Raw genomic sequence first — 26,897 nt, 5'->3', positions numbered from 1 at the left:
ATACTATTTGACTTCAGAACTTACAATAACCAAGCTGGTGTGATACTGGCATAAAGATAACAAATACATTGATGGGACACAATAGAAATCCCAGAAATAGGCCACAATTATACCATCAGTGGGGAAAGGAAAATTTTTTTCAGCAAGTGGTGCTGGAATATTTTGGGTATCTCTATCCAACAAAAAATGAACCACAACTCCTACCTCATTCTGTGGAGAAATATCAGTTCACAATGGATCATAGACCTAAATACAAAAGTTTTAGAGAGAACATAGGAGAATATGCTCAATTAATTGGAATGGGATAGATGTTTTTTAGGTACAGAAAACAGCAAACATAAAAAGAAAATTTGGTGAGAACCAAAATTCAGAAATTATTCTCATCTAAACACAGCTAAGAAAATGAACAGGGAAGGCACACTGGAATAAAATATACACAGATCATATCTGACAAAGGATTGTATTCAGGATATATAAAGAACTCAATAATAAGCCAAACCACCTAATTAAAAATACCAATTTTTTAAAAGATTATTTATTTATTTATGGCTGTGTTGGGTCTTTGTTGCTGCACATGGGCTTTCTCTAGTTGTGGCGAGTGGGGGCTACTCTTCACTGTGGTACGCGGGCTTCTCATTGCAAATCATGGGCTCTAGGCGCACAGGCTTCAGTTAGTTGTGGCACGTGGGCTCAGTAGTTGTGGCTCGTGGGCCCTAGAGCACAGGCTCAGTAGTTGTGGCGCACGGGCTTAGCTGCTCCACGGCATGTGGGATCTTCCCGGACCAGGGCTCGAACCCGTGTCTCCTGCATTGGCAGGTGGATTCTTAATCACTGTGCCACCAAGGAAGTCCAGAAATACCAAATATTTTAACAGACGCTTCACAAAAGATATATGAAGGGCTTCCCTGGTGGCACAGTGGTTGAGGGTCCGCCTGCTGATGCAGGGGACACGGGTTCGTGCCTCGGTCCGGGAAGATCCCACATGCCGTGGAGCGGCTGGGCCCGTGAGCCATGGCCGCTGAGCCTGCGTGTCCGGAGCCTGTGCTCCGCAACGGGAGAGGCCACAACAGTGGGAGGCCCGCGTACCACAAGAAGAAAAAAAAAGATATATGAAAATGTGCTGAACATCATTAGTAATCAGGGAAATGCAAATTAAAACAACAATGAAACACCACTACACATCCACTAGGATGGCTAAAAATTACAAAGACTGACAACAAAATGTTTGTGAAGATATGGAGCAACAAATTTACTCATCAGTGTAAAATGCTCATCACACAGTGATGATTTGTCACATCATCGTCGCTTTGGGAAGCAGTTTACCAGAGGTTTTGTTGGTTTTACTGTGGTAAAACAGAATTACCATTTTAGATGATCATGTTTTTTTTCTTTCATTCTTTTAATGTAGTATATTACATCAATTGATTTCAGATGCTGAATCATCCTTATATTGCAGGACTAAAATCCCACTTGGTCATGGTGTATGATCCTTTAATATGCCACTGAATTCTGTTTGCTAGTATTTTGTTGAGGGTTTTTGTATCAGTATTCATAAGGGATATCAGTCTGTAGTTTTCTTGTGTCTTTGTCAGGCTTTGGTATCTGAGCAAATGCTGGCCTCATTGATTTGAGTTAGGAAGTCTTCTCTTCAAATTTTTGGAAGTGTTTGAGAAGGATTGGTGTTAATTGTATTGAAGAGCTTGGTAGAATTCACAGGTGAAGCCATCTGGTCCTGAGCTTTTCTTTGTTGGGAGGTTTTTTATTACTAACTGAATATCCTGACTATTATAGGTCTATTCAGATTCTCTGTTTCTTCATAATTCAGCCTTAGTAGGTTGTGTGGGTAGGAATTTGTACATCATCTAAGTTATCCAGTTTGTTGGCATACAGTTGCTCATGGCACTTCCTTATAATCCTTTTATTTTATTTATTTATTTTTTTTTGCGGTACGCGGGCCTCTCACTGTTGTGGCCTCTCCTGTTGCAGAGCACAGGCTCCGGACGCGCAGGCTCAGCTGCCATGGCTCACGGGCCTAGCCGCTCCGCAGCATGTGGGATCTTCCCGGATCGGGGCATGAACCCATGTCCCCTGCATCGGCAGGTGGACTCTCAACCACTGCACCACCAGGGAAGCCCTAATCCTTTTATTTTTGTAAAATCAACAGTAATGTCCCTACTTCCATTTCTGATTTCAGTAATTGGAGTCTTTCTTTTTTCTTAGTCAATCTAGCTAAAGTTTTTACAATTTTGTTGATCTTTTCAAGGAACCAACTTTTGGTTTTGTTGATTTTCTCTATTTGTTTTTCTATTCTCCATTTTTCTTATCTCTGCTCTAGTCTATCAGTTCTTTCCTTTTGCTAGCTTTGGGTTTAATTTGTTCTTTTTCTAGTTCCTTCAGGTCTAAAGTTAGGTTGTTGATTTAAGAGCTTTCTTCTTTTTTAACACAGGCATTTACAGCTATAAATTTCCCTCTTAGCACTGCTTTTACTGCATTCCATACCTTTCCATATGTTGTGTTTTCATTTTTATTTGTCTCTGGGTATCTTAAAATTTCCCTTGTGATTTCTTCTTTGACCCTTTGGTTGAGAGCGTATTGTTTAATTTGCACTTTCAGTTTACTTTCTGTTGTTGATTTCCAGTTTCATTCCACTGTTATTGGAAAAGGTACTTTGTATGATTTTGATCTTTTAAAATTCATTGACTTGTTTTGTGGCCTAACATACATATATTCTATCCTGGAGAATGTTCCATCTGCACTTGAGAAAAATATGTTCTGTTTTTGGGTGAATGTTCTCTATGTCTATTGGGTCCAGTTGGTTAACAGTTGTTGTTCAAGTCCTTAATTCCTTATTGGTCTGGCTGTTCTATCCATTATTCAAAGTGTGTTATTGAAGTCTCCAGCTATTATTGTAGAAGTGTCTGTTTCTCCCTTCAATTGTCAGTGTTTTCTTCATATATTTTGGAACTCCAATTGTTTGGTCCATATGTGCTTATAATTGTTAAATCTTCTTGGTGAATTGACCCATTTATTAATAATGTCCTTTGTCTCTTAGAACCATTTTTGACTTAAAGTCTTTTTTGTCTGATATTACCAAAGCCACCTCAGCTTCCTTTTGGTTATCTGCATGGAATATCTTTTTCCATCCTTTCACTTTCAACCTATGTCCTGGTATCTAATGTAAGTGAGTTTTTGTGGACAAAATATAGTTGGACCATGTGTTTTTATCCATTCTGCCAGCTGTGCCTTTAGATTGGGGAGTTTAATCCATTTACATTTAAAATAATTACTGACAGAGAAGGACATACTTTTGCCACTTTGTCTTATGCATGTCTTATAGCTTTTTTGTCCCTCATTTTTTCCATTACCGCCTTTGTGTTTGATTCTTTTTGTGGCACCATGTTTGATCCACTTCTCATTTCCTTTGCAGATATTCTATGGGTAACTTTTTTTACAGTTACCGTAGAAATTACATTATAACATCCTGAAGTTCTAGCAGTTTATTTTAAGTTGATACCAGCCTATATTTCAGTTGTATACACAACCTCCTCTACAGCTCTGTTTTTCCACCCCACCTTCTTTTTATTTATTTATTTTTTTTAATACATTTCTTTATTTTTTGGCTGCATTGGGTTTTCGTCGCTGGGCACAGGCTTTCTCTGGTTGCGGTGAGCGGGGGGCTACTCTTCATTGCAATGCGTGGTCTTCTCATTGCGGTGGCTTCTCGTTGCAGAGCATGGGCTCTAGGTGCGCGGGCTTCAGTAGTTGTGGCACACGGGTTCAGTAGTTGTGGCTCAAGGGCTCTAGAGTGCAGGCTCAGTAGTTGTGGCGCACAGGCTTAGTTGCTCCGCAGCATGTGGGATCTTCCCAGACCAGGGCTCAAACCCATGCCCCCTGCATTGGCAGGTGGATTCTTAACTACTGCGGCACCAAGGAAGTCCCCCACTTTGTTCTTGATGTCACAGTTTATATATTGTGTGCCTATTAACACAGATTTGTAATTTTTATGCACTTGTCTTTTAAATCCTGTAGAAAATAAAAAGTGGAATTTCAAGCCAAAATTGGAATAATACTCTTTTTCATATGTGCTTATGTATTTTCCTTTACTGGAGATCTTTGTACCTTTATGACTTTAAGTTGCCATCTAGCTTCCTTTCACTTCAACCTGAAAAGACCCCCTTTATCATTTCTTGTAGGCTAGATCTAGTGGTAATAAATTTTCTCTGCTTTTGTTTATCTGGGAATGTCTTCATTTCTTCCTCATTTTTGAAGGACAGTTCTGCCAGATATAGAATTCTGGGTTGACAGGTTTTTTTCTTTTAGCCCCTTAAGTAATTATCCCAGTGCCTACTGGCCTCCAAGGTTTCTGCTGAGAAATCAGCTGATCGTCTTATTGAGACTGTCTTCTTGTGATGAGTCACTTTCCTCTTGCTGCTTTCGAGATTCTCACTTTGTCTTGGCTTTTGACAGTTTGGTTATAATGTGTTTCAATATGGTTGTTTTGGGGTTTATCCTACTTGGAGTTGTTTACCTTCTTGGATTTGTAGATTTGTGTTTTTCTTCAAGTTACAGCAGTTACCGGCTATTATTTCTTTCTGTTTTTTTTGAATTTATTTTTTTTTATAAAGCAGGATCATTAGTTATCTATTTTATACATATTGGTGTATATATTGTCAATACCAATCTCCCAGTTCATCCCACCAACACTATCCACGCCCCCGCTTTCCCCCCTTGGTATCCATACGTTTGTTCTCTACATCTGTGTCTCTATTTCTGCCTTGCAGACTGGTTCATCTACCATTTTTCTAGATTCCACATATATGCGTTAATATATGGTATTTGTTTTTCTCTTTCTGACTTACTTCACTCTGTATGGCAGTCTCTAGGTCCATCCACGTCTCTGCAAATGACCCAGTTTCGTTCCTTTTTATGGCTGAGTAATATTCCATTGTATACATGTTCCACATGTATTCTTTATTCATTCGTCTGTCAATGGGCATTTAGGTTGCTTCCATGACCTGGCTATTGTAAATAGTGCTGCAGTGAACATTGGGTGCATGTGTCTTTTTGAATTATGGTTTTCTCTGGGTATATGCCCAGTGGGCTATTATTTCTTCAAATAATCTCTGCTCCTTTTTTTTTTTTTTTTTTCTTTTCTCTTTCCCACACTCTGATAATGCATGTATTTGTCTGAGGTTGTCCTGTAAATTACTTAGGGTCTTGTCACTTTTATTTCTTTTTCTTTCTCCTCTTGACTTGATAATTTCAAATGTCCTATCTTCAAATTTTTATTGGTTCTTTCTTCTGCCTGCTCAGATCTGCTGTTGAACCCCTCTAGTGAATTTTTCAATTCACTTTTTGTGTTTTTCAGCTCCAGAATTGTTATTCGGCTCTTCTTTATAATTTCTGTCTCTTTATTGATACTCTCATTTTGTTCATATATCATTTTCCTGATTTCCTTTAGCATTTAATCCACGTTTTCTTTTAGCACTAGTGCATATTTAAGATAGTTGTTTTGAAGTCTTTAATAAATCATTGCGGGTACCTCTTTAGGGATGGTTTCTGCCAATTTAATTTCTTCTTTTGAATGGGTTATGTTTTTCTGCTTCTTTGGGCTTGTGATTTCTTTTGTTGTTGAAAATTGGACATTTGAAAAAACGGCCACCTCTCCCAGTCTTTGCACTTTGGCTCTGTGCCAGGAAAGTCTTTCGCTAATTATCTGGGCATGCTCTGAGTCTTGGGGTTAGCCCAGTGTGAAAGCTTACGGTCTCTTCAGGTCTTTTCTGAGCATGTCTTGCCCGAGACATTTCCCCTCTATATACAGCTGCTTTTGAATATCTTAATTTCCCCAAGAGGCTTTTCCTTGGGGCCTTAAATGGTGCATTTGTTTGTCTCCACCTGTAATCTCTTACCCCAGGCATCTGTGTGTCTGTCATCTCCATGCAGCTTTCCTAGGCAGTAACCATTGCTTTTCCACCTGAGAGCTGGATTAGGTGAAATAGAGGCTAGTCCTTTAGACAAACTCCAGACAGGTTGGAATGTTGCAAATGAGGTCAGCTCTACACTCCTTCCAGTTCGATTTAAACAGTTGAGAGCTGGGCTGCTGTCTCATCCGGACCAAGACTGTGCTAGGGAGGAGTGGGGCAAGGGTGAGTAAAAATACCATGACACTTCCTACCATTTTGAATGACTTTTTCTTAATTGGAGGTTCACTTGGTTACTGTAGAATCTTTGACTGTCTCCCAGGCATGGAGATCTCATTGGTGGCCTAGGAGTGGGGCATGGGCACGGAGGACTTCATTGGCAAACAGTGGTCTTCAAAAGCAAATAAGGGCCTGAGAAGCTCCATGTACCTGTCACATTGGGCCAAAGAGAAGAAATACAAGCATGAGCGTTTTCATTGCCCTTCAACAAGGCAGCTGCTTCCATGTGGAGGGGAGGGAAGGCCTAGAGTGCAGCACTGACAGAAAAGCCTCTGGAGCCATGAACTGCTGAGCTCAGTGAGCCTCTGCTATGGCTTTCCCAAGAGAGCTGGTTCATTATCCAGCACGACCGGGGCGGGGGGGGGGGAGCCAGGAGAGCACCCACCCTGTGGTACTGCTCTCTGAGCCAGACAGGCCAGTGGGCTGTGAACCTGAGGCTGTTCCTGCACCCTCCACCCCTTCCCATACACACCAGGGCAGAGACTCACGTAGAGCTAACCCTGCAACTTTCTGCGACAGCACTGGGGGACGGGGCTGCCAGCCTGTGGCCTAACAGCAGAGGCTTCACCAGCCAGCAGAGGCCAAGACTTGTCAGTATTCCCTGCTTAGTCTCTTCCCAGAGCACCCTCACCCTACCTTCCACACCTCCTGGAGTGTGCTCCTGGCCGGACAACTGGTGTAGATAGTCTCTGCCCTGCCTCTCAGGGCTCCCTGGCCCGTACAATCCTAGTCAAGCGTGTGCGACTTGGCTCCCTGGCCTGGAGCGGCAGGGGCTCTTACTGCTGGCTTCTGCCCTGACCCATAGTCTAGCACCATCCACCTGAACACAGGGAGCACAGGCCTCTTTCTTAGCCCTGTCCCCGGCACCCTCAACACCCACCTAGCGTAAGTACATCTCTGCAGCACAGTGCTAGGTACAGTCCCTCCTAGGAAAACCCCCAAAGGTTACCTGCTGCCCCCAAGTGGAGATTCCATGTTGAGAGCTGTAGTGAGTCATTGTCACTTCCAGGGAAAGTCACCTGCCATTAGCTGTGAGGCCTAGTTCTTCCAGTCGCCCGGGCCTCGGATCCACCTTTGTGCAGGGCAAGGTGACTTCTAACCAGTCCCTGCGGCCCTGCTGGTGATTGCCAGGCCTCAGCCGAGACAGCAGAACAGAAGTGGAACGGAACAGGGGAGGCAGCTCCTGGTCAGTTGTCAAGATCAACAAGGGGGACTGGCCCAGTTTGCCCTGTGAGAACAGTTCCAGGGGTAAGAGTTGGACGGACAGGCTCCCAGCCCCAAGAGTAGGTTTTCTTTTGGTCCCGCTGAACCTGAATTCTTGTCCCAGTGCTGGCTGCTCAAGAAATGTCCTCCACTCTCCCACAGCCCCAGATGGCCCACAGAGTTCAGCCACCAGAGTCAGGCTTCTGGCAGATGGCCAAGCACACCACGTACCTCCTGTCCTCAGCCCTTGCTCTCACTGACCGGCTCTCCACAGGCCCCGACTGGTCAACAATTTATCTCGTCCCAGGATCGCCACCCCTCTGTCATCTTCTCACTATGCCTGGCCCAACAGGGCAGCCTGCCCGGACCATCAGGAACAATGATCCAGGTGCCCCTGAGGACAGCTGTGCCTTCCAGAGCCAGAGGATGGCTCCAGCCCTTCTAGCCAGGCCCGCCCCGGCCTTACTTGTCCTACACTCAGTCCCCCTCATCCTGCCCCTCGTGTGACCGTCTGCTTAACTCTCAGCCCTGGTTGCCTGCTCCAGCAGGGACCTCTCGGTGATTCTAATCGCACCTCATTCCCGCCTCGTTCCAGGAAGACCTCCTGCTTCATCGTCACCCTCCAGGCATCCCCTCATCCTTTTCTCCAGGACCCTTTGATGAAAGCAACCTTATGAATAAAAAGAACAAGAAACTCCTTTATATCTTTCAAGATATACTTGCCTTTCCCCCCAGGATCTTAATTATATTTTCAGTTTTTTACAAATCTTTCTGGAATCCTGAAGATGTTCTGGAAGCGTCTATCAAAGTACATAAAAAACTCATCCCAGAGCTCTTTTTTTACCTCAAGCGTGTTCATAACTTTTTCAAATGAAATAATTTGGCCCAAGATGAGCAGCAGCCACTTGTCCCTTCTCCGTGAAGGGGGCTGTTTCTCACTCACCATTGCCGCCCTGGGTCAGGCCCTTGAAACGCCTGCTGGGTGGGAGGATGGCTGAGCTGACTAGTGTGCTCACGCACCGCAGGTACCGTTTGCAATCGTACCTCAGGAGCTTCAGCAAGAGGTTTCCAGGTGTTGAAAATGTGGGTTGGGTTGGGGTGTCCTTGGTGCCCCGGCATAGAGCAGCCCCCATCGGGGACGACGTGGTATGTAGTGGCAGATCCGGGTTGTTGGCTGGTGCTGTGATCGGCTTCTCCCCACGAGCACTCTGGGCTGCCAGGAGAGGCTTTTGGCAGAGGGGTTGCTGCTGACGGGGAGTGGAGCCAGATACTGGAGTCTCGTAATTCTGGCGTTTTCTGCTTTGCAGACTGATGAAGAGAAGCGACAGGACTTGCCTGTGGTGATGCCAGTTTTTGACAGAAATACCTGCAGCATCCCCAAATCCCAAATCTCTTTCATCGACTACTTCATCACAGACATGTTTGCTGCTTGGGACGGTAAGAACGCTTTGGGCATATTTCCCTCAGGAACGGGGAACTGCATATTAAGTAGTGCATAGTGTAGTTTTTGACTGTAGAATATGTTTGGGGGCTCAGACTTTGAAGAAGGGCTGAGGAGAAGCAGTGAGCTGACACCGAGGGCCGTGAGGGCGGGGTGCTGTCTGTACTCTTCCTCCTCAGCTGCCCCTGGCCCCAGGGGCTAGACGTTGTTGTGCCGGTTTCATAGATGAGAGGATTGAACTTGGGGCTGCACAGCCGGTGGTGGAGAGCCCAGGATTCAGAAACACTTATGTTGACTCCAAACCCCACGTCGTTCTGTGGGAGCCCTTTTGCCATCTGCTCCCCCAGCTTCTCCCGCCTCACGTGGTAGCCGACCCGAGAGCAGGCTGGTCTCTGACGGGTACACGTCCCTCTTCTTTAACCTCAGGTGCCTGCAGGAGCCTGTCACGTAAAGGACTCTCAGGGAAGGGGCCCCACTAATACTCCCTGTCCAGATCCATGGGCAGGAGACAAACCCCCATCTCAGGGTGCTGGGAGGTGGGGGGAAGGACGACTCAGACGGTGGAAAGAGCTGCAGCTTTGGGGCCAGACTGCAGGCTCCGCAGCTCCTTGAGTCCAGATTCATGGCCTCTCCTGGCCCCATTTTCTTCGTATGTAAAATGACTTGCTCCCCACTCATGCCCTAGGGCATGTGCTGCAGGTGGAAGATGGTGGTATAAATTAGGGTGGGGGGGGAGGAGCAGGGAGACACACCCAGGAGAGCCAGTCAGGGCCTAGGGCCTGGCTCCTGGCACCCTGGGCCCCAAAGGTGCTGATAAAATGGTGAGTATGCAGATGAGCTCCCCTTCTGCTTCACCTACCAGTTGTCAGCTCACCAGGTGGTTACAGAGGAGCTGCTCGCACTGAGCACGGGACTTGGCTTTAGTTCATTCCGGCCGCTGGGTTTGCTGTGTCTGCTGAGCACTGTGCAGTTGTCTACTCCTGTCTGCCCCTCTTCCGTAAAATGCTCTCTCCTTAGAAAGCCTCCAAGTCTAAATTTACTGAGGCTGTGAAAGGGTATCACAGTGCCATCTTTTTTCTCTAGCCTTTGTAGACCTGCCTGAGCTAATGCAGCATCTTGACAACAATTTTAAATACTGGAAGGGACTGGACGAAATGAAGCTGCGGAGCCTCCGCCCACCTCCTGAATAGTGGGCAGCACTGCCTGGGGCCCTGACGCTGTGTCCCTCCAGTCACTTGGGATTCCTGAGGGCTGTCAGATTTCCTTGGTCCTTTCGTCCCCCGGTCTGCAGAGCCTGTAAGAGCACACAGGGACGTCGGCAACCTTCTGGAGCCGCCGTCTGATGCCACTGCCGTAAAGTGAGACTTAGTGCACTCAAGGCACCTGGGCCTGCTGCGGGGGCGCTTCAGAGAGTCACGTGAGAACCGTGGTTTGCCTTCGCGTCCGTTAAAACATGAGCTCGGGACTGGCCCCGCGAAGGACGGTGATGGATTTCCTGCCAGTGACAGAGAGTGTCTTGTTGCAGTTTCTCTGTTATGTAAGAACAGCTAATGGCAATCGGATCTTTTTTCACATCACAGAAGGTGCAATGACTTCTCTTTTAAAATTGAACAGAAAATGCAAAGAAATTTTGAAGTTGATTATTAATGTCAATTATTAAAATGTTTTATTTATTTTATTAGAAGTTCAATATTTTCTATGAATTTAAAAATACTTCAAAGCCAAAGGCAACTTTAAATGCCATAACCAAATTTACATGATTCATATTCATTAAATATGTATTACTTTGTGTACACTTATTTTCATAATGCAAATTTAAAATATAAAATGACACATTTTTACTGCACTATAGAAATATTTGTGTATGTTAAACTTTCCTGATTGATGCTAATTGGGAAAAGCTGTTTTGTGGGTGGGTCTGATTCTAGAAGCACTCAACGAGAAGGGCTCCTGTACAGCAACCAGAGCTCAGAAACTGCTCTAGTTGTCTGACGGGCTCTGCAGGTGACTCCCCAAAGTGAAAGAAACTAGGACTTCACACTTTTTCCCTAAAATTTTATAATTGAATTTCCAAAAGTCTGCCTTATTTTATACAGTGTTTCTATGAAATATTCTCCATAAAAACAGAGAAAATGCAGTATTTAGTGAATTGACATTTTATAACCAATCTGTTTTCATCTGCATTTTGCTTCCTGAAATTTATAAAGGTTCTGTATCTTCACATTTTGAACAAAAGTAGTACCATAAAAAATGACACATGATGACATGTCAAAGCGCTCGCTGTTTCCTTTTAAACTTGTTTTGTTCCAGATAAAAGTGAAATTAAACTATTTGTTTTTAAGACAACATGTGCCACCTTTTCTGTGAAGTTTTATACTACTAAAAATACTTTTTTTTTTCTCCCTGTAAATAAAGAAGATACCTTTATTTTACAGAAAAGATGAATGGTTAAATGACTTTTTCAGGGTCACAAGGGGCCAGGTGAATATGTTGACAAATTCTCAGATACCTTAATTAATTCACCAGTTGGTACCCATTCAGAGAGATCATGCACCCTGGAGGGGCTCTCAGGGATGGGTCCCTTTGTCTAAAGAAACAAAGGCCCCTTTTTCCTGTGTGGAGACATGTGACCTAAGTTGGTAACTGTGGACTGATGTGGGAAGAAAGCCCTCTCCGCTCCTCTAGGTGCCAGGAAAGAAAAGGAAATGATCCCACAAGGAACTCAACCATCATGAGGTAGAGACAGAAAAATCAGAAGGAGACTTCACGTATCTTAACATGTTTGAAGAGGTACAAGAAGCAATAGAAACCATAAGGTAAACCAAAGTAGTTTTGAAAGAAAAAAAGATTTGAAAAAGAACTGAAGAGACATTCTAGGTATGAAGGATACAGTCATCAAAACAAATGGAGGGACTTCCCTGGTGGTCCAGTGGCTAAGACTCCACTCTCCCAATGCAGGGGGCCCAGGTTCCATCCCTGATCAGGGAGCTAGATCCCCCATGCACATCGCAACTAAGAGCCACATGCCACAACTAAAGTCCCGCATGCCACAACTAAAAGATCCCTCATGCCGCACCTAAGACCAGCACAGCCAAATGAATAAATAAATAAATGTGTTTTTTTTTTTTAAAAAAAGGAAAACTTCTGTACAGGTTTAACAGGAAACCAGACATAACTACAGAGAGAATTAGTAAATTGGAAGACTTAAGGAAATGACTCAGCATGCAGCACAGAGATTAAAAATGGAAAATGTGAAAGCAAAGTTAAAATATGGAGGGTAGAATGAAATGCTTCAAAATGTGTCGAAACTAGGTGATCCAGAGGGGAGAAGAAATGGGGAGAAGCACTATCCAGAGAAAGCCTGAGAGTCCCTCAGGACTTGACAGATGCAAGTCCGTGTATTTACAGGGCACATCAAATCCCAAGTAGGAGGAATAAACAACACAAACTGCAGAGCATTGAGCTCCAAGAGTAAAAGCTGTGAGAGAGGACAGATGGCTTACAAAGGAACTAGTGTTTAGACTGCCATCAGACTTCTCATGTGCAACAACCAAAAGACAAAGGAGTGATACACTGTGGAGAAAACTGCTGGAAGATATACTTCTTTAACATGAGTTCAGAAAGAAGAAGTAGGGTATAGAAAGCAGTGGTAAACAGACACTGGTAAACATCCAGACAAAACTAGGCAGGTATATACTGGGTGGGGGAAAAAATAACAGCAAGAACTGGGTCACATTCTGAGGTTCCAGGATGTCTGAATTTTGGGGGACACTATCCAGCCCATTACAGATGGTGATAGCCATCTTGTGCACACACTCCTGTTCTTAGCTGCTTGCTCTGATGAAGCAAGCTGCTGTGCTGCGAGCTGCCCCACGGAGAGGCCTAATACATGGCAAGGAAGCAAGGGCGGCCTCCAGCCCACAGCCACCATGGAACGGAGTCATACGCCAGCAACCACAGGAGTGTGTTAGAAGCAGATTCTGCCACAGCGAGGTCTTCAGATGAGGCCACAGCTCCAGCAGACACACTGACCACAACCTTATGAGAGACCCTGAGCCAGAGGACCCAACTCCGCCACACCTGGGTTCCTACCCACAGAAACCGTGAGAGGGTAAACAGCTAATTTTATGCCAGTAAACTACGGTAATTTGTTACAGGGTAACAACTAATACACATACGATACACAGCAGTTAAAAAGAATGAAGCAGAGCTACAGATGTCAACTGGGAAAGGCTTAATAATAATATTGAATGAAAAGGCTAAGTTGCATTATGACAGCATTTGCATCCATTTTTTGAATACCCAAAACAATACACTATTGTTCATGGAAAAATTAATAGTAGGAGCATTAAAATGTTCAAGGAGTTTACAAATACTGTGAACTGGCTTGTGCGACACTAAGCCCCTGGTGTACACACAAACTAGAAAACCACGAGATTTCCCTCCACACTCCCTTGCACCAGGTTTCTGTATCTAATTTAGGTTTCCCGGTCAGATGCAAGGCTCTGATTTAGAAATGCGTCAACAGCGGACAGCACACGTACAGGCATCGGGTTTTGAACTTTCTCTCCACCAGCAGCTCTGAATGCAGTAGAAGCAGTGAGCCTCTGGGGCTGCAGCAGCTGCCTGGGCGTCCCAGCCCTCAAGTGTGGTTTAGGGAGACTTTCCAGGAAACTCAAGTCACGAGTCTGTTTCTTTAGCCCTTCCACTGATAAATCCCTTCCACTTCAACTAGCCAGAGGGGGTTCTCCGGTCTCAAAATAAAGGCCCTTGACCATGACCAGGAGGACACACACTCCAACTTCACGAAGGCAGTTACCTCAGGGGCAGGGGAGGCACTGGTATTGGGGAGACGTTCAAAGGGAACTATCTGTACCTTTTGGTTTCAAAGGCAAAAAATCTAAAGCAGACACAGCAAAATATTAACAGTAATTCTGGTGATGGGTATATCAGTTTTTAAAAAATATATCACTATACTTTTCTAAATGTTGAAATATTTCAGTCTTTTTTTTAATACGGAGATCATGCCTGGTGATAAGATGGCTAGGAGAATATTTTATCTTTGACAAAGTCTAAGTAGTATACAAAACAGGGAAACCATATGAAAAAACAATAATGAACTCAATTATAAAATAAACATATTCTAGATACCAACCACAATAAAAGAAACAGGGATGTGGCCAAAGACTGAGTTCTCCACTGGATATAATAGTAACTTGATAGTGCTATGCTTTCCGGATGGAGATACAAGCCACTCATACCCATGATTAGTGATGTGAGAAAGTAAAAATAAATTTAAATATCTTCCAACTTTAAAAAAAGAAAAAGAAACAGAAAAAAGAAACAGGGAGGGGCTTCCCTGGTGGCGCAGTGGTTGAGAATCTGCCTGCTGATGCAGGGGACACGGGTTCGAGCCCTGATCTAGGAGGATCCCACATGCCGCAGAGCAGCTGAGCCCGTGCGCCACAACTACTGAGCCTGTGCTCCGCAACGGGAGAGGCCGCGACAGTGAGTGGCCCCCGCTCGCCACAACTAGAGAAAGCCCTCGCACAGAAACAAAGACCCAACACAGCCCAAAATAAATAAGTAAATACTCCTCTGTTTAAAAAAAAGGGAAATGTTTGTAATTCATTTTACAAAAAGCTTACTTCTACAATACTGGTTTTGTTTTTTTTTTTTTTGGTGGTACGCAGGCCTCTCACTGTTGGGGCCTCTCCCGTTGCGGAGCACAGGCTCCGGACGTGCAGGCCCAGCGGCCATGGCTCACGGGCCCAGCCACTCCGCAGCACGTGGGATCTTCCCGGACCGGGGCATGAACCCGCCTCCCCTGCATTGGCAAGCGGACTCTCAACCACTGCGCCACCAGGGAAGCCCTACAATACTGATTTTTGGAAACTTTTAACATAAATAGTAGGAAGAAATAGGATATGATATGAACAGAAATGACAACAGAAAGTTCATAGAAAAAAGTATAAAAGATTCTTAACGTTTATGCTAAATCTAATAGTAATTGAAATGCAAATTAGAACCAATTTGAGATATTTCTCACTTTTAAGATTAGTAAGGAACAAAGAGCTTGATAACAGTGTGTTGAGAAAGGTGTGGACACAGGCGCGCTCATACATGGCAGGTGAGTGTAAATTAGTACAACCTCCATGGAGGGCAACGTTGCCAAATCCAGCCAAATCACAAATATATGTGTGTTGTGGCCCAGCAGCTCTACTTCCAGAAATCCATTTCCAGAAATATCTTCCAAAGATATACTCACACATGGGAAATGATACGTATACAGACTTATTTATGACAGCCGTGCTTGTAATAGTAAAAGACTGGAAACATGTCTATCATTTAAGAAGAGTAATTACGTAAATAAATGATAGTATGTCCCTACAATAGAACCCTATGCTTTTTAGGTATGAAAAACAATGAGAAGGGGACTTCCCTGGTGGTCCAGAATCTGCCTTCCAATGCAAGGGAGGCGGGTTCGATCCCTGGTCAGGGAACTAAGATCCCACGTGCCGTGGGGTGACCAAGCCCGCACAACACAGCTACTGAGCTCACGCACTTCAACTAGAGAGCCCGCATGCCACAAACTACAGAGCCCACATGCCCTGAAGCCTGTGTGCCACAATTAGAGAAAACCCACAAGCACAACTAGAGAGAAGCAGTTGTGCCACAACAAAAGATCCTGCATACCTCAACGAAGATCCTGCGTGCCGCAACTAGGACTCAACGCAGCCACAAATAAACAAATAAAAAAAAAAATGAGAAGGTTCTTCGTGTGCTGATATTAAGAGATTGCCAACATATATTAATACGTGGAAAAAGAGCATAACACGGAATACACATATATGCTAGCATTTGTTTAAATGCTAAATAAGCTTAAAATCTCTGGATGTGCACACAAGAAACAAGTGACATGGATTGCCTTTGGTGACTAGCAGTCATAGCCTAGAGGAAGACTCTTCATTCTATGTCCATATGTGAATTCTGAACAGTGCTCCTGAGGAATACAAAAGGTTTGAATAAATGAAAAGGCGCAAACCCTATTTTCACGGGTCAATTTTGTAAAAATGTCAATTTCTCCCTAAATTATTCTGTGAATTCAGAATGATTCCCAATTTTAAAACAATCTTTTTAATCTAGCCGTCATTCTAATGTTCATCTATTGTATGAAGGAAAGGAAAATTCTGAAAATGAAGAGTAAAGAGAGAGGACTAGCCCAAGACATGCAAACATATCATAAAGCTGCCATCATTAAACCACTGAGACACTGACCCCTGCAAATGAGTAAATGGAACTGAATAGAGCCAGAAATATAACCAAACACACCCAGGAGTTTAGTAGAATATTAAAGGTGCTGCTTCACATCACTGGAGGAAAGATGGATTTATTCAATAAATGGTGTTGGGATGACTATGTGGCTATCTGAGAAATTGATTCTTAATGCACCAATGCTTTAGAAGTGAAAATTAAACATAGAAGTATTAGAAAAAACCGTGAAGAAACTATCATCTCACAGTGGAAAAGGCATGATATAAAATCCAGAGTTTAATTCACTTCGTTATACAGCAGAAACTAACACAACATTGTAAAGCAATTATACTCCAATAAAGATGTTAAAAAAAATCCAGAGTTTATTTCAAAACAAAACGACGAAACCCTGCTAATTTCACCCGAGTTTAAGAGAAAAGACAGTCTGCCCCTGGGCCAGGGCCAGCAGTGGGCAGAGAGAGATGGTGAAGTTGGCACACGGCACAAACTCAAGCGACCATGGGCACCATGCAGAAATCTCATGGGTGTGCATTACAGCTGTTCCTAAGTTTGGAAACAACCAAAATGCCCAGCAATAGGTGACTATTAAGAAGAAAAGTTTGGTATGATTCCAAACTGGAGTTCTTTGCAGCCAGTAAAAAATAATGATTTAGAAAATTATTCAGTGAAATGGGGCAAACTCAAGGCGGTGTTATGAAGTGAAAGCTCGTTGAAGAATATGGAATGACCCATTTTGGAGGAAGAGGGAAAGATACATATGATTAGGAAAAAAAAAAAAAAGACTAGAAGGAAATGCGCCGGCATGTTTGCAAGGGTTGTTACCTCTGGAGACTGGGGTTACTGGGGCTTCATTGCCCGCCTTGTGCTTTTCCAGGTTTCCCCAAACTTAATACATGTGATTATTTCTACAGTTAGAAGGCCCTAAGGTTTGAAATCTGAATGACGGAGAAGGTGGTGTGAGTCACGTAACTAGGACTCGAGAGGGGAGACGGCCAGTCCAGACTTGGACGTAACCGCTCTGATGGCCTGTGGACACCCAAGGAAGGAGCCAGCTGGAAGTGAGGCCTGGACTCTGTAGTGAAGCCTGTGTCGTGTTTAGCTCTGTGGACATGACACAAGCCTTGAAGTAGTCAAGGGCAAGGTGGGGAGGGAACAGCTGAAGGGCACAGCTGTAAACCCTGCTGTCAGGGTCCACAGGGCAGCCACAGATGAGGCCTGAACCCCCAGGGCCTCCCAAGGCTGGAGAGGAGCAGAGCAATGACAGTGTTCCAGATTTTTCACCTCCTGTCTGAGCAACCTCACAGAGGACTGTGGCCTCCCAGCTGGAAAGGACAGTGGTGAGTGGGCTCTGCTAGCATGTCCTTGGGGGCAGAGAGGGGCCAAGCAGTGAAGCAAAAGTTACTAACCTGGGAGAAGGTTTGTGTGCCCACCTTGTTTGAGCTGAGCCTTTCCATAAAGGAGAGAAAAAGGCCAAAGAAAAGTAAGAAGTAGTTTTGCTCCCCCATGTTCTTCAAAGAAATAATTTGATGTGGAAGAACTGGCTTCTGAGTCACAAGGAAACCTTTTCCCCAAGGATTGGGATCAGAAACAATGGGGAAAGGAATTATTAAAACCATCAGTTCACAACAAGCTCAGGAAGAAGCTGAATAAACTTTGAACAATTTGTCTTATCCTGCTATAAAAAGAGGAAATTTCGGAAAGTTAAGAACCATCACGTGTGTACAGTTACACGCCCTTTCATTCCACTGACACGGTCTCGAATCACGAGAGAAACAAGAATGTCTTCACTCCTTCCCAAAGGCCTATGCGCAAGAAAACAAAGCCCTCAGCCCCTCACCTCTCACAGTGGGGGCAGTGCACCGGCAGTGTGGGCGCTGGCTGGACACGCAGCCCTCTGGGCCCACAGACCTGCTGCCCAGAGCCTGCATTTCAGCAGTCTGTCTCCCTCGGGCCCGAGCACACTGATTTTGAAAAGCGTGGTTTAACAGATGCTCTCTGTGCAAAATGAAAAGCACCCTGCAACAAGGTGTTTTCAAAAGCCACCCTTCCCACTTCCTCTCACCCCCACTTCACCAGCGCCTCAAACCCCAGCTGGAAGGCCCCATTCTTGTCCCATGGAATAGATCCTATTTAATCTAGAAAAGGAGGAAACACACTCGGCCATCGGGAAGCAATAGCGTTAACTTAGGGGCCAAAAACAACACTGCAGACGGAGAACAATGCAAGAGTCGGCGTGGGGAGGATCAAGGCAGCTTAGCTGGGCGGTTTTGGTCACTAAGACAGAAAGGAGGCCCGAGTGCAAATTACATGTGGAAGGTGGACTGGGCAGTGTTTCTATAAAAATAGAAATAATGGTTTAAGAACTTATCTGAGGATTTTCAGATATTAAAAATAAGTTTCCTTCCAGACAGAGAGACTGGCCTCACATGAGGCACTGGTTTCTCACTCTCTTGTTCAGCTCAAATTATCCCAAAGTACCTAGCAATTTGGCCACAAACCTGGTTTAAGGCCATGGCCTGTAGGCGGGGTGGAACTCTCAAAAAGAAAATGATTTCAGAAGGAAAGAAGTGATTTATGTTCGAAATGATTTTATAAAAAGACTCAAGTTTCCCTTAAGATTAACTTTTAAAAATTGAAAATTAAAAATAATATTTTTTGGTATGCTCCATTCCAAAAATGTATAGTTTCCAGAATTTCACACAAGATTAAAAATGAAGATTAAAACAAGCTAAAGGGAGGATAAAACATGCTACAATGTTTCATAATTGCTACACGTAGCAGCAAATTTAGCTTGGAGTTTCTTAGCAGCCAAAGTAACAACAGAACAAGATCAGTTCAAAATTGATAACAACACAATAAGCAGGAAACTCTGGAAGTCTTTTCTTAGAGATTTGAGAAAATTTCTCCCGTGGGATACTCTGTAAGGTAGTTCTGGTACTTCTGACTAAATGCTGTACTTGTACTATGACATCAAGACCTTAGAACAGGGGACTTTCCCTGGTGGTCCAGTGGGTAAGACTCCCTGCTCCCACTGCAAGGGGCCCAGGTTCAATCTCTGGTCGGGGAACTAGATCCTGCATGCATGCCTCAACTAAGAGTTCACATGCTGCAACTAAGAAGCCTGAATGCCACAACGAAGATCCTGCATGCTACAACTAAGACCTGGCACAGCCCCAAAATTAATTAATTAATTAATTAATTAATACACACACACACACACACACACACACACACACTTTTTAAAAAGACCTTAGAACAAAGCTCCAAGTTCAGGTTTAATGTTGACACTCACTGCCTGCAGGAAGTCCACCATCTCTGCTTCACCGACACTGGGGTTACCTCTCCCACCAGATGATTACCCTCTATCTACCACTGACTGCTCCAGCAATGGACAGGTGACCCTATTCTGCCCAAGACGCCACAAAGAGAAGTCTACAAGGATGATTCTGAATCAAGTTCTCACTCCCACCAGAGAGCTACAGGAAAAGACCATCTCCTCTCTCTTTAGGTGGGTTGGGTCTGGATGTGACACTTGGGACTGCTGCAGCCATACTGCAGTCCAAGGATGAAGTCACCTCCAACAGTGACAGTGCTGAAGGATGGAAGAAACCTGGGTCAGTGTTTATCAACCACTCCCGGAACCCTCAAAACTCTAGACTACCTGTTCAGTGAGATAATTGCCTGTCCTTATGAATGAATGAATCCTGTTCATTCCTGTTCATGAATCTTGTTTCCACTAGATTCATTCTGGGTTTTCATTTCTATGGAAACAAAATGTAAAAGCCCAATTTTTAGAGGGCAAATACAAAATTAGAAATGGGAATTTTCGACACACAAGAGAAATCTTGCATAAATAAGACTATTCATCCCAGCATTATCTGAAAGAGCAGAAGACTGGATATAATCTTAAAATACATCGTTAAGTGAGTGGAGACAGATATCCATCATAAATCATTAGTCAAATGCATGCACAGTGGAATCTCCAAGAGCCATAAAAAAGGAATGGGATAATCTCCAAAATATACAAAGCAGCTCATGCAGCTCAATATCAAAAAAACAACCCAATCAAAAACTGGGCCGAAGACCGAAATAGACATTTCTCCAAAGAAGATATACAGATTGCCAACAAACATGTGAGGATGCTCAACATCACTAATCATTAGAGAAATGCAAATCAAAACTACAGTGAGGTATCACCTCACACCCGTCAGAATGGCCATCATCAAAAAATCTACAAACAATAAATGCTAGAGACAGTGTGGAGAAAAGGGAATCCTTTTGCACTGTTCGTGGGAATGTAGATTTGATACAGCCACTATGGAGAACAGTATGGAGGTTCCTTAAAAAACTAAAAATAGAACTACCATACGACCCAGCCACCCCACTACTGGGCATATACCCTGAGAAAACCATAATTCAAAAAGAGTCATGTACTGCAATGTTCACTGCAGCTCTATTTACAATAGTCAGGACATGGAAGCAACCCAAGTGTCCATCGACAGATGAATGGATAAAGAAGATGTGGCACATATATACAATGGGATATTACTCAGTCATAAAAAATGAAATTGAGTTATTTGTAGTGAGGTGGATGGACCTAGAGTCTGTCATACAGAGGGAAGTAAGTCAGAAAGAGAAAAACAAATACCGTATGCTAACACATATATATGGAATCTAAAAAGAAAAAAAAAAAAAACAGGTTCTGAAGAACCTAGGGGCAGGACAGGAATAAAGATGCAGACGTAGAGAATGGACTTGAGGACACAGGGAGGAGGAAGGGTAGGCTGGGACGAAGTGAGAGAGTGGCATGGACGTATATACACTACCAAATGTAAAACAGATAGCTAGTGGGAAGCAGCCGCATAGCACAGGGAGATCAACTCGGTGCTTTGTGACCACCTAGAGGAGTGGAATAGGGAGGGTGGGAGGGAGATGCAAGAGGGAGGGGATATGGGGATATATGTATACGTATAGCTGATTCACTTTGTTATACAGCAGAAACTAACAACAATGTAAAGCAATTATACTCCAATAAAGATGTTTAAAAAAAAAAAAAAAAAGGAATGGGAAAGAAACCAGTATTCACTAAGTGAAAAAAGTGTAGGGCGCTGTGTATAGTGTGCTCTAATATGTATTTAAGGGACTTCCCCAGTGGTCCAGTGGGTAAGACTCCATGCTTCCAATGCAGGCGGCCCAGGTTTGATCCCTGGTGGGGGAACTAGATCCTGCACACGTGCCACAACTAAAGATCCCGCATGCTGCAACTAAGACTTGGTGCAGCAAAAATAAATAATTAATTTAAAAATAAATATTTTTTTAAATAAAAAAATAAAAAGAAATACGGGGACTTCCCTGGTGGCACAGTGGTTAAGAATCCACCTGCCAATGCAGGGGACATGGGTTCGAGCCCTGGTCCAGGAAGATCCCACATGCCGCAGAGCAACTAAGCCTGTGCACCACAACTACTGAGCCTGCGTGCCACAACTACTGAAGCCCACGTGCCCAGAGCCCATACTCCGCAACAAGAGAAGCCACTGCAATGAGAAGCCCGCGCACCATAACAAAGAGTAGCCCCTGCTCACTGCAACTAGAGAAAGGCCGCGTGCAACAACAGAGACCCAAGGCAGCCAAAAATAAATAAATAAATTTATTTTTTAAAATGTATTTAAAAAGAGAAATATATGTATTTTTTTGCTAATGGTATTAATAATCCATTGCTACATAATAAATTACTCAAACACTTAGCAACTTAAAAGAACAAACATTCATTATCTCAGTTTCTGTGGGTCAGGAATTTGGGAGTGGCTTAATAGGTGTCTCTCATGGGATTATAGTCAAGATGTTGGCTGGTGAGTGATACCAGTGAAAATGGAGTAATAAGGACCTTCAAAAATTATAACCTCCATAAAGGCAATAAGAAAACTGACAAAAATTGTCAGAACAAATTTTTCAGAACTCTGGAAGTTAACCAAAAGATTGCAGCAATCTGAGGAGTTTTAATCAAGGAAAGTATCTAAATCTCAATAACAACAGCGAGCTTTGTGGCAATTTAACTTGTCCTATTTTCATCCCCCTCTCTCCAGCTCCATGACAGCCTTGAAAATCAACAGTCACAAGTGAAAAATAGCAGCCTGGCAGACAACAGAAGAGGTGAATCAGGGTTGGAGCTACTTAAAAGCTTCATTCCCATAGAATTGTCATTATATGACCTGTCTGTTGGCTCCCTGGAAGACTCTACTTGCAAGGCTGTCTTTATTGATTAGACTTGGAGCTTGCCCAATGTGAAAATCTTTTCCCTGGAGGTGTTGGTAAAAACATTTCAATGCAATTGTTTGATTTTATGGCTGCTGTAGGCAGTGGATAACAATTGGGGCAAACAACAGGCTACCCAAAAAGCTTAAAAGTTAGATCTAGGGAAGGAGATGCCCATAAGGGCTGTGAAAATCTGACATACTCCTCAGAACCTATAAGGTTAAGGTATATGTAGGATTCTGTGCATGCTCAGAAGAGAACTGAGAATGCTGTCACCTCTAGCCGACATTGAGGCTCCTTACAAGGAGGGAGTGAAGTCTAAGGCAGAGTTGTCAAGTGTCTGGCCAAGCGTTGAAGGCATGCCACAACAAGCATACAGAACCCCTTGGCAATGACTGGGTGATTTACTGGTTCCAGATATTAAAGGAAATCTCTGACCAATCATTAGCTGGCCACTAATCTAACTAGGCAGAGACTTCAGTGGCCACACACAAAAAGGAATACAGACCTTACAAAAATAGTTCAGAAAAATCATTAAACAAACAACCCCAGCAACTACAAAAACCTTTGAGGATGAGGGAAGAACCTGATTTCCAGAGTTCCCACATTATATCAATTTAAATGTCCAGTTTTCAACAAAATGTTACAAGACATGCAAAGAAAAAAAAAGTGTGATCCATATGGGGCAGGGGAAGCTATCAAAAGAAACAGTTCCTGAGGAAAACCAAAGACTGACTGACTTTATTTATTTTTTGGCCACACCACATGGCTTGCAGGGATCTTAGTTCCCCGACCAGGGATTGAACCTGGGCCCTCGGCAGTGAAAGCCTGGAGTCCTAACCACTGGACTTCCCGGGAATTCCCCAGACCAAAGACTTTAAATCAGCTATTTAAAATATGTTCAAAGAACTAAAGGAAATACCATCTGAAAAACTAAAGGAAAGTATTAAAAAAATGTATTACCAAAGAGAATATCAATAGAGATAGAAATTATAAATAAAGAACCATATAGAAATTCTAGAGTTGAGAAGTATAATGACTGAAATGAGAAATTCACTAGAGGTGTTCAACAGCAGATTTCAGCAGGTGGAGGAAGGAATCAGTGATCTTGAAGATAGGTAAATTGGGCTTACCAGTCTTGAGGAGTAGAAAGGAGAAAAAAAATAAAGAAAACTGAACAAAGCCTCAGAGCCTCTGGGACAGCATCAAGTGTACCAACATATGCATAATGAGAATACTAGAAGGAGAAAAGAAAGACCAGAAAGAATATTTAAAGGAATAATGGCAGAAAATTTCCCAAATTTGATGAAAAACATTTGCCTACAGACCCAAGAAGCTCCATGAACTCCAAGTAGGATAAACTCAAAGAGAGCCATACCAAGACACATTGTAATCAAACTATTGAAAGCTGGAGACAAGGAGAGAATCTTAAAGGCCACCAGAGAGAAATGGCACATATCATGTGCAAGACATCCTCAATAAGATTAGCAGCTGATTTCTCATCATAAACTGTGGAAGCCAGAAGGCAGTGACATGACACGGCAGTGAGATGTGGATGGGCATCCAATATATAAAGATTTAATGTGGATGATAATAACAACACAAAGGAAGGGAGAAATAGAGCTGTATAGGAGCCAAATTTTGTATATTACTGAAATAAAATTAATCTTAACTGTTGAATAGATTATTATAAATTAAGATATCCAGAACAACCACTAAGAAAATAACTCAAAAGATATTATATAATAAAAGAAATGACAAGGTATTAAAATGGTGCACTAGAGAATATGTACTTAACACAAAGAAGGCAGTCATGGAGAAACAGAGGAATAAAAAAGACGTTAAGACATACAGGAAACAAATAGCCAAAAGGAAGGCATAAATTCCACCTTTACATTGAGTACACTCAATATAAATGGATTAAACACTACAATTAAGGTGGAGATTGTCATAAGGGATTTTTAAAAAACAATCAAACCTTACGCTATCTACAAGAGACACACTCTAGATTCAGACACAAATAGGTTGAAACTAAAAGGAGAGAAGACAATATACCATTCAGACAGTAATTGAAAGAGAACTGAAGTGGCTATACTAATATCAGACAAAATACACTTTAAAACAAAAATTGTTACTAGGGACAAAGAAGGACATTTTATCATGATAAAAGGGACAATCTCTCAAGAAGATGTAACAATTATAAACATATGTACCTAATAACAGAACACCAAAATACATGAAGCAAAAACTGACAGAACTGAAGGGAGAATTAGACAATTTAACAATAATTGCTGGAGTCTTCAATACTCCACTTTCAATTATGGATAAAATGAGTAGACAGAAGATCAACAAGGAAACAGACGATTTGAACAACACTATAAGGCAACCACTTAGAATGCATCTATAGAACACTGCATCCAACAACAGAAGTATACACATTCCTCTCTATTATACATGGAACATTCTTCAGGATATGCCATATGATAGGCCATGATGTAAGTCTCAATAAGTTTAAAAGAACTGAACTCATACAAAGTATTTTCTCTGACCAAAATGGAATGAAACTAGAAATCAGTAACAGGAAAATTTGGAAATTCACAAATATGTGGAAATTAACACAATCTTAAATCACCAATAGATCAATGAATAAGTCACAAGAGAAATTAGAAAATACTTTGAGATGAATGAAAATGAAAACGTAAGAGGCTAAAATTTATGGAATGGAGTGAAAGTAGTGCTTACAGAAAAATTTACAGCTGTAAATCATACAATAAAAAAGAAGACAACTCAAATCAATAGGTTCTTAATACGTTAGTGTTTGGGTTGGCCAAAAAGTTTATTCAGATGTTATGGGAAAACCCCGATGAACTTTTTGGCCAACCCAATAAAAGAAGTGCAAACTAACCAAAGCAAACATTAGGAAAGAAATAATAAAGATTATAGCAGAAGTAAATGCAATAAAAATAGGAAAACTATAGAGAAAAATCAACAAGACCAGAAGTTGATCCTTTGAAAGAAGAACAAATTGAAAAACTTCAGGCTAGACTGACAAATAAAAAAGAGAAAAGACGTAAACTGTTAAAATCATGAATGAAAGATGCGGGGGGCGGGTGTGTGGTCAACACTGCTACCAACCTTACAGAAATAAGAAGTTTTATAAGAGAATACTATGAATAACTATATAACAACACATTAGATAACCAGGTGAAATGTACAAATTCCTAGAAAGACACAAATTAATGAAACTGACTCAGTAAAAAATAGAAAAGTTGAATAGACCTACAATAAGCAGAGATAGAATGAGTGATCAAAAAGTTTCCCACAAAGAAAAACTCAGGACCAGATGGCTTCACCCCTGAATTCTACCAAACACCTAAAAAAGAATTAACACCAATCCCTCTCAAATTCTTCCTAGAAACAGAAGAGGAAGGAACACTTCCAAACTCATTTTGTGAGGTATTACCCTGATACCGAAACCAGACAAAGATATCACAAGAGAACTATAAACCAATATCATTTATGAATATAAATGTAAAAACCCTCTACTAAAAAACAGCAAACTGAATGCAGCAACATACAAAAAAGTGATATTTATCTCAGGAATGCAAGATTGGTCCAATGTAGGAAAATCATTGTAAAACATTTTATTGATAGAATAAAGAATAACTACATGGTTGTCTCAATAAGCACAGAAAAAGCATTTGACAAAATTCAACTCTCTCTTATGATAAAAACACTAATAAACTAGGAATAGAAGGGAACTTCCTCAACCTGATAAAGGGCATCACAAAAAACCCACAGCTGACATCATGCTTAATGGTGAAATACTGGAAACTCTCTCCCTAAGATCAAAGATATCTGCTCTCACTACTTCTATTCAACACTGTTCTGAGGCAATGTACTGGAGGTACTCACTAGGACAAATAGGCAAAAAAAGAAAAAAGAAAGAAAGAAAAGGCCTACAGATTGGAAAGGAAAAATCATGTCTATTTGCAGATAATATAATCTTGTATATAGAAAATCCTAAGGAATACACACACACAAAAACCCATTAGAGCTAGGGTTGGGGCTCAGAGCAGGCCACCACAAGGTATGTCACACGGCATATTGATTTTTTGAATTAAAATTACTTAAGAAACAGCTAGCGGAAAAAATGATGTCAAAAATACTCTGACCTATTTCCCCCTGAAAGGGGGGCGGGGGGGGAATCTCCCATGTGTAAGTATCCTCCCTATACCAAGAAGATAGATAGCATCCTTATCATCAGAGCTAGAGAATTCAAGGCTAAGAAAGCTGTATAAACAAATTCTGCTACTTCTTTATTACTCTGCAACCCCAAGCACAAGACCCTTTTTTAAATTTTCACAAATAATTGTTTCTTTGTTTAAAAATGATATATAAACAGCCTGCTTTGGTCACTTTGAGGGTCCCATTTCTATGAGACCTCCACGTGTACAAATTATTTTTTTTTTCCTCCTGTTAATCTGTTTTGTGTCAATTTAATTATTATACCAGCCTGAAGAACT

The 26,897-nt window shown here is 42.4% G+C and overlaps 1 protein-coding gene and 1 pseudogene across 2 annotated transcripts in view; one reads left to right on the top strand and one right to left on the bottom strand.

Annotated features, from left to right (window-relative positions):
• PDE8A (phosphodiesterase 8A) overlaps nucleotides 1–11,190 on the top strand; it is a 145,601-nt gene extending 134,411 nt beyond the window's left edge. For both annotated transcript variants that reach the window (XM_030763986.2, XM_089906726.1), the window contains exons 21-22: nucleotides 8,711–8,840; nucleotides 9,928–11,190. In XM_030763986.2, the coding sequence (XP_030619846.2) occupies nucleotides 8,711–8,840; nucleotides 9,928–10,034 (237 nt within the window). In that variant the 3' untranslated portion in view covers nucleotides 10,035–11,190. The remainder of the gene's footprint in view (nucleotides 1–8,710; nucleotides 8,841–9,927) is intronic.
• LOC149749995 (dual specificity protein phosphatase 22 pseudogene) overlaps nucleotides 8,708–26,897 on the bottom strand; it is a 31,550-nt pseudogene continuing 13,360 nt past the window's right edge.

The sequence above is a fragment of the Delphinapterus leucas genome, chromosome 2, assembly GCF_059928025.1.
Source record: "Delphinapterus leucas isolate spDelLeu-1000000601 "Yukka" chromosome 2, BTC_Dleu_Yukka2, whole genome shotgun sequence".
In the NCBI taxonomy this organism is placed as follows: domain Eukaryota; kingdom Metazoa; phylum Chordata; class Mammalia; order Artiodactyla; family Monodontidae; genus Delphinapterus; species Delphinapterus leucas.
The sequence above is the reverse complement of the archived record's forward strand: the minus strand, read 5'-3'. Positions and strand labels throughout refer to the sequence as shown.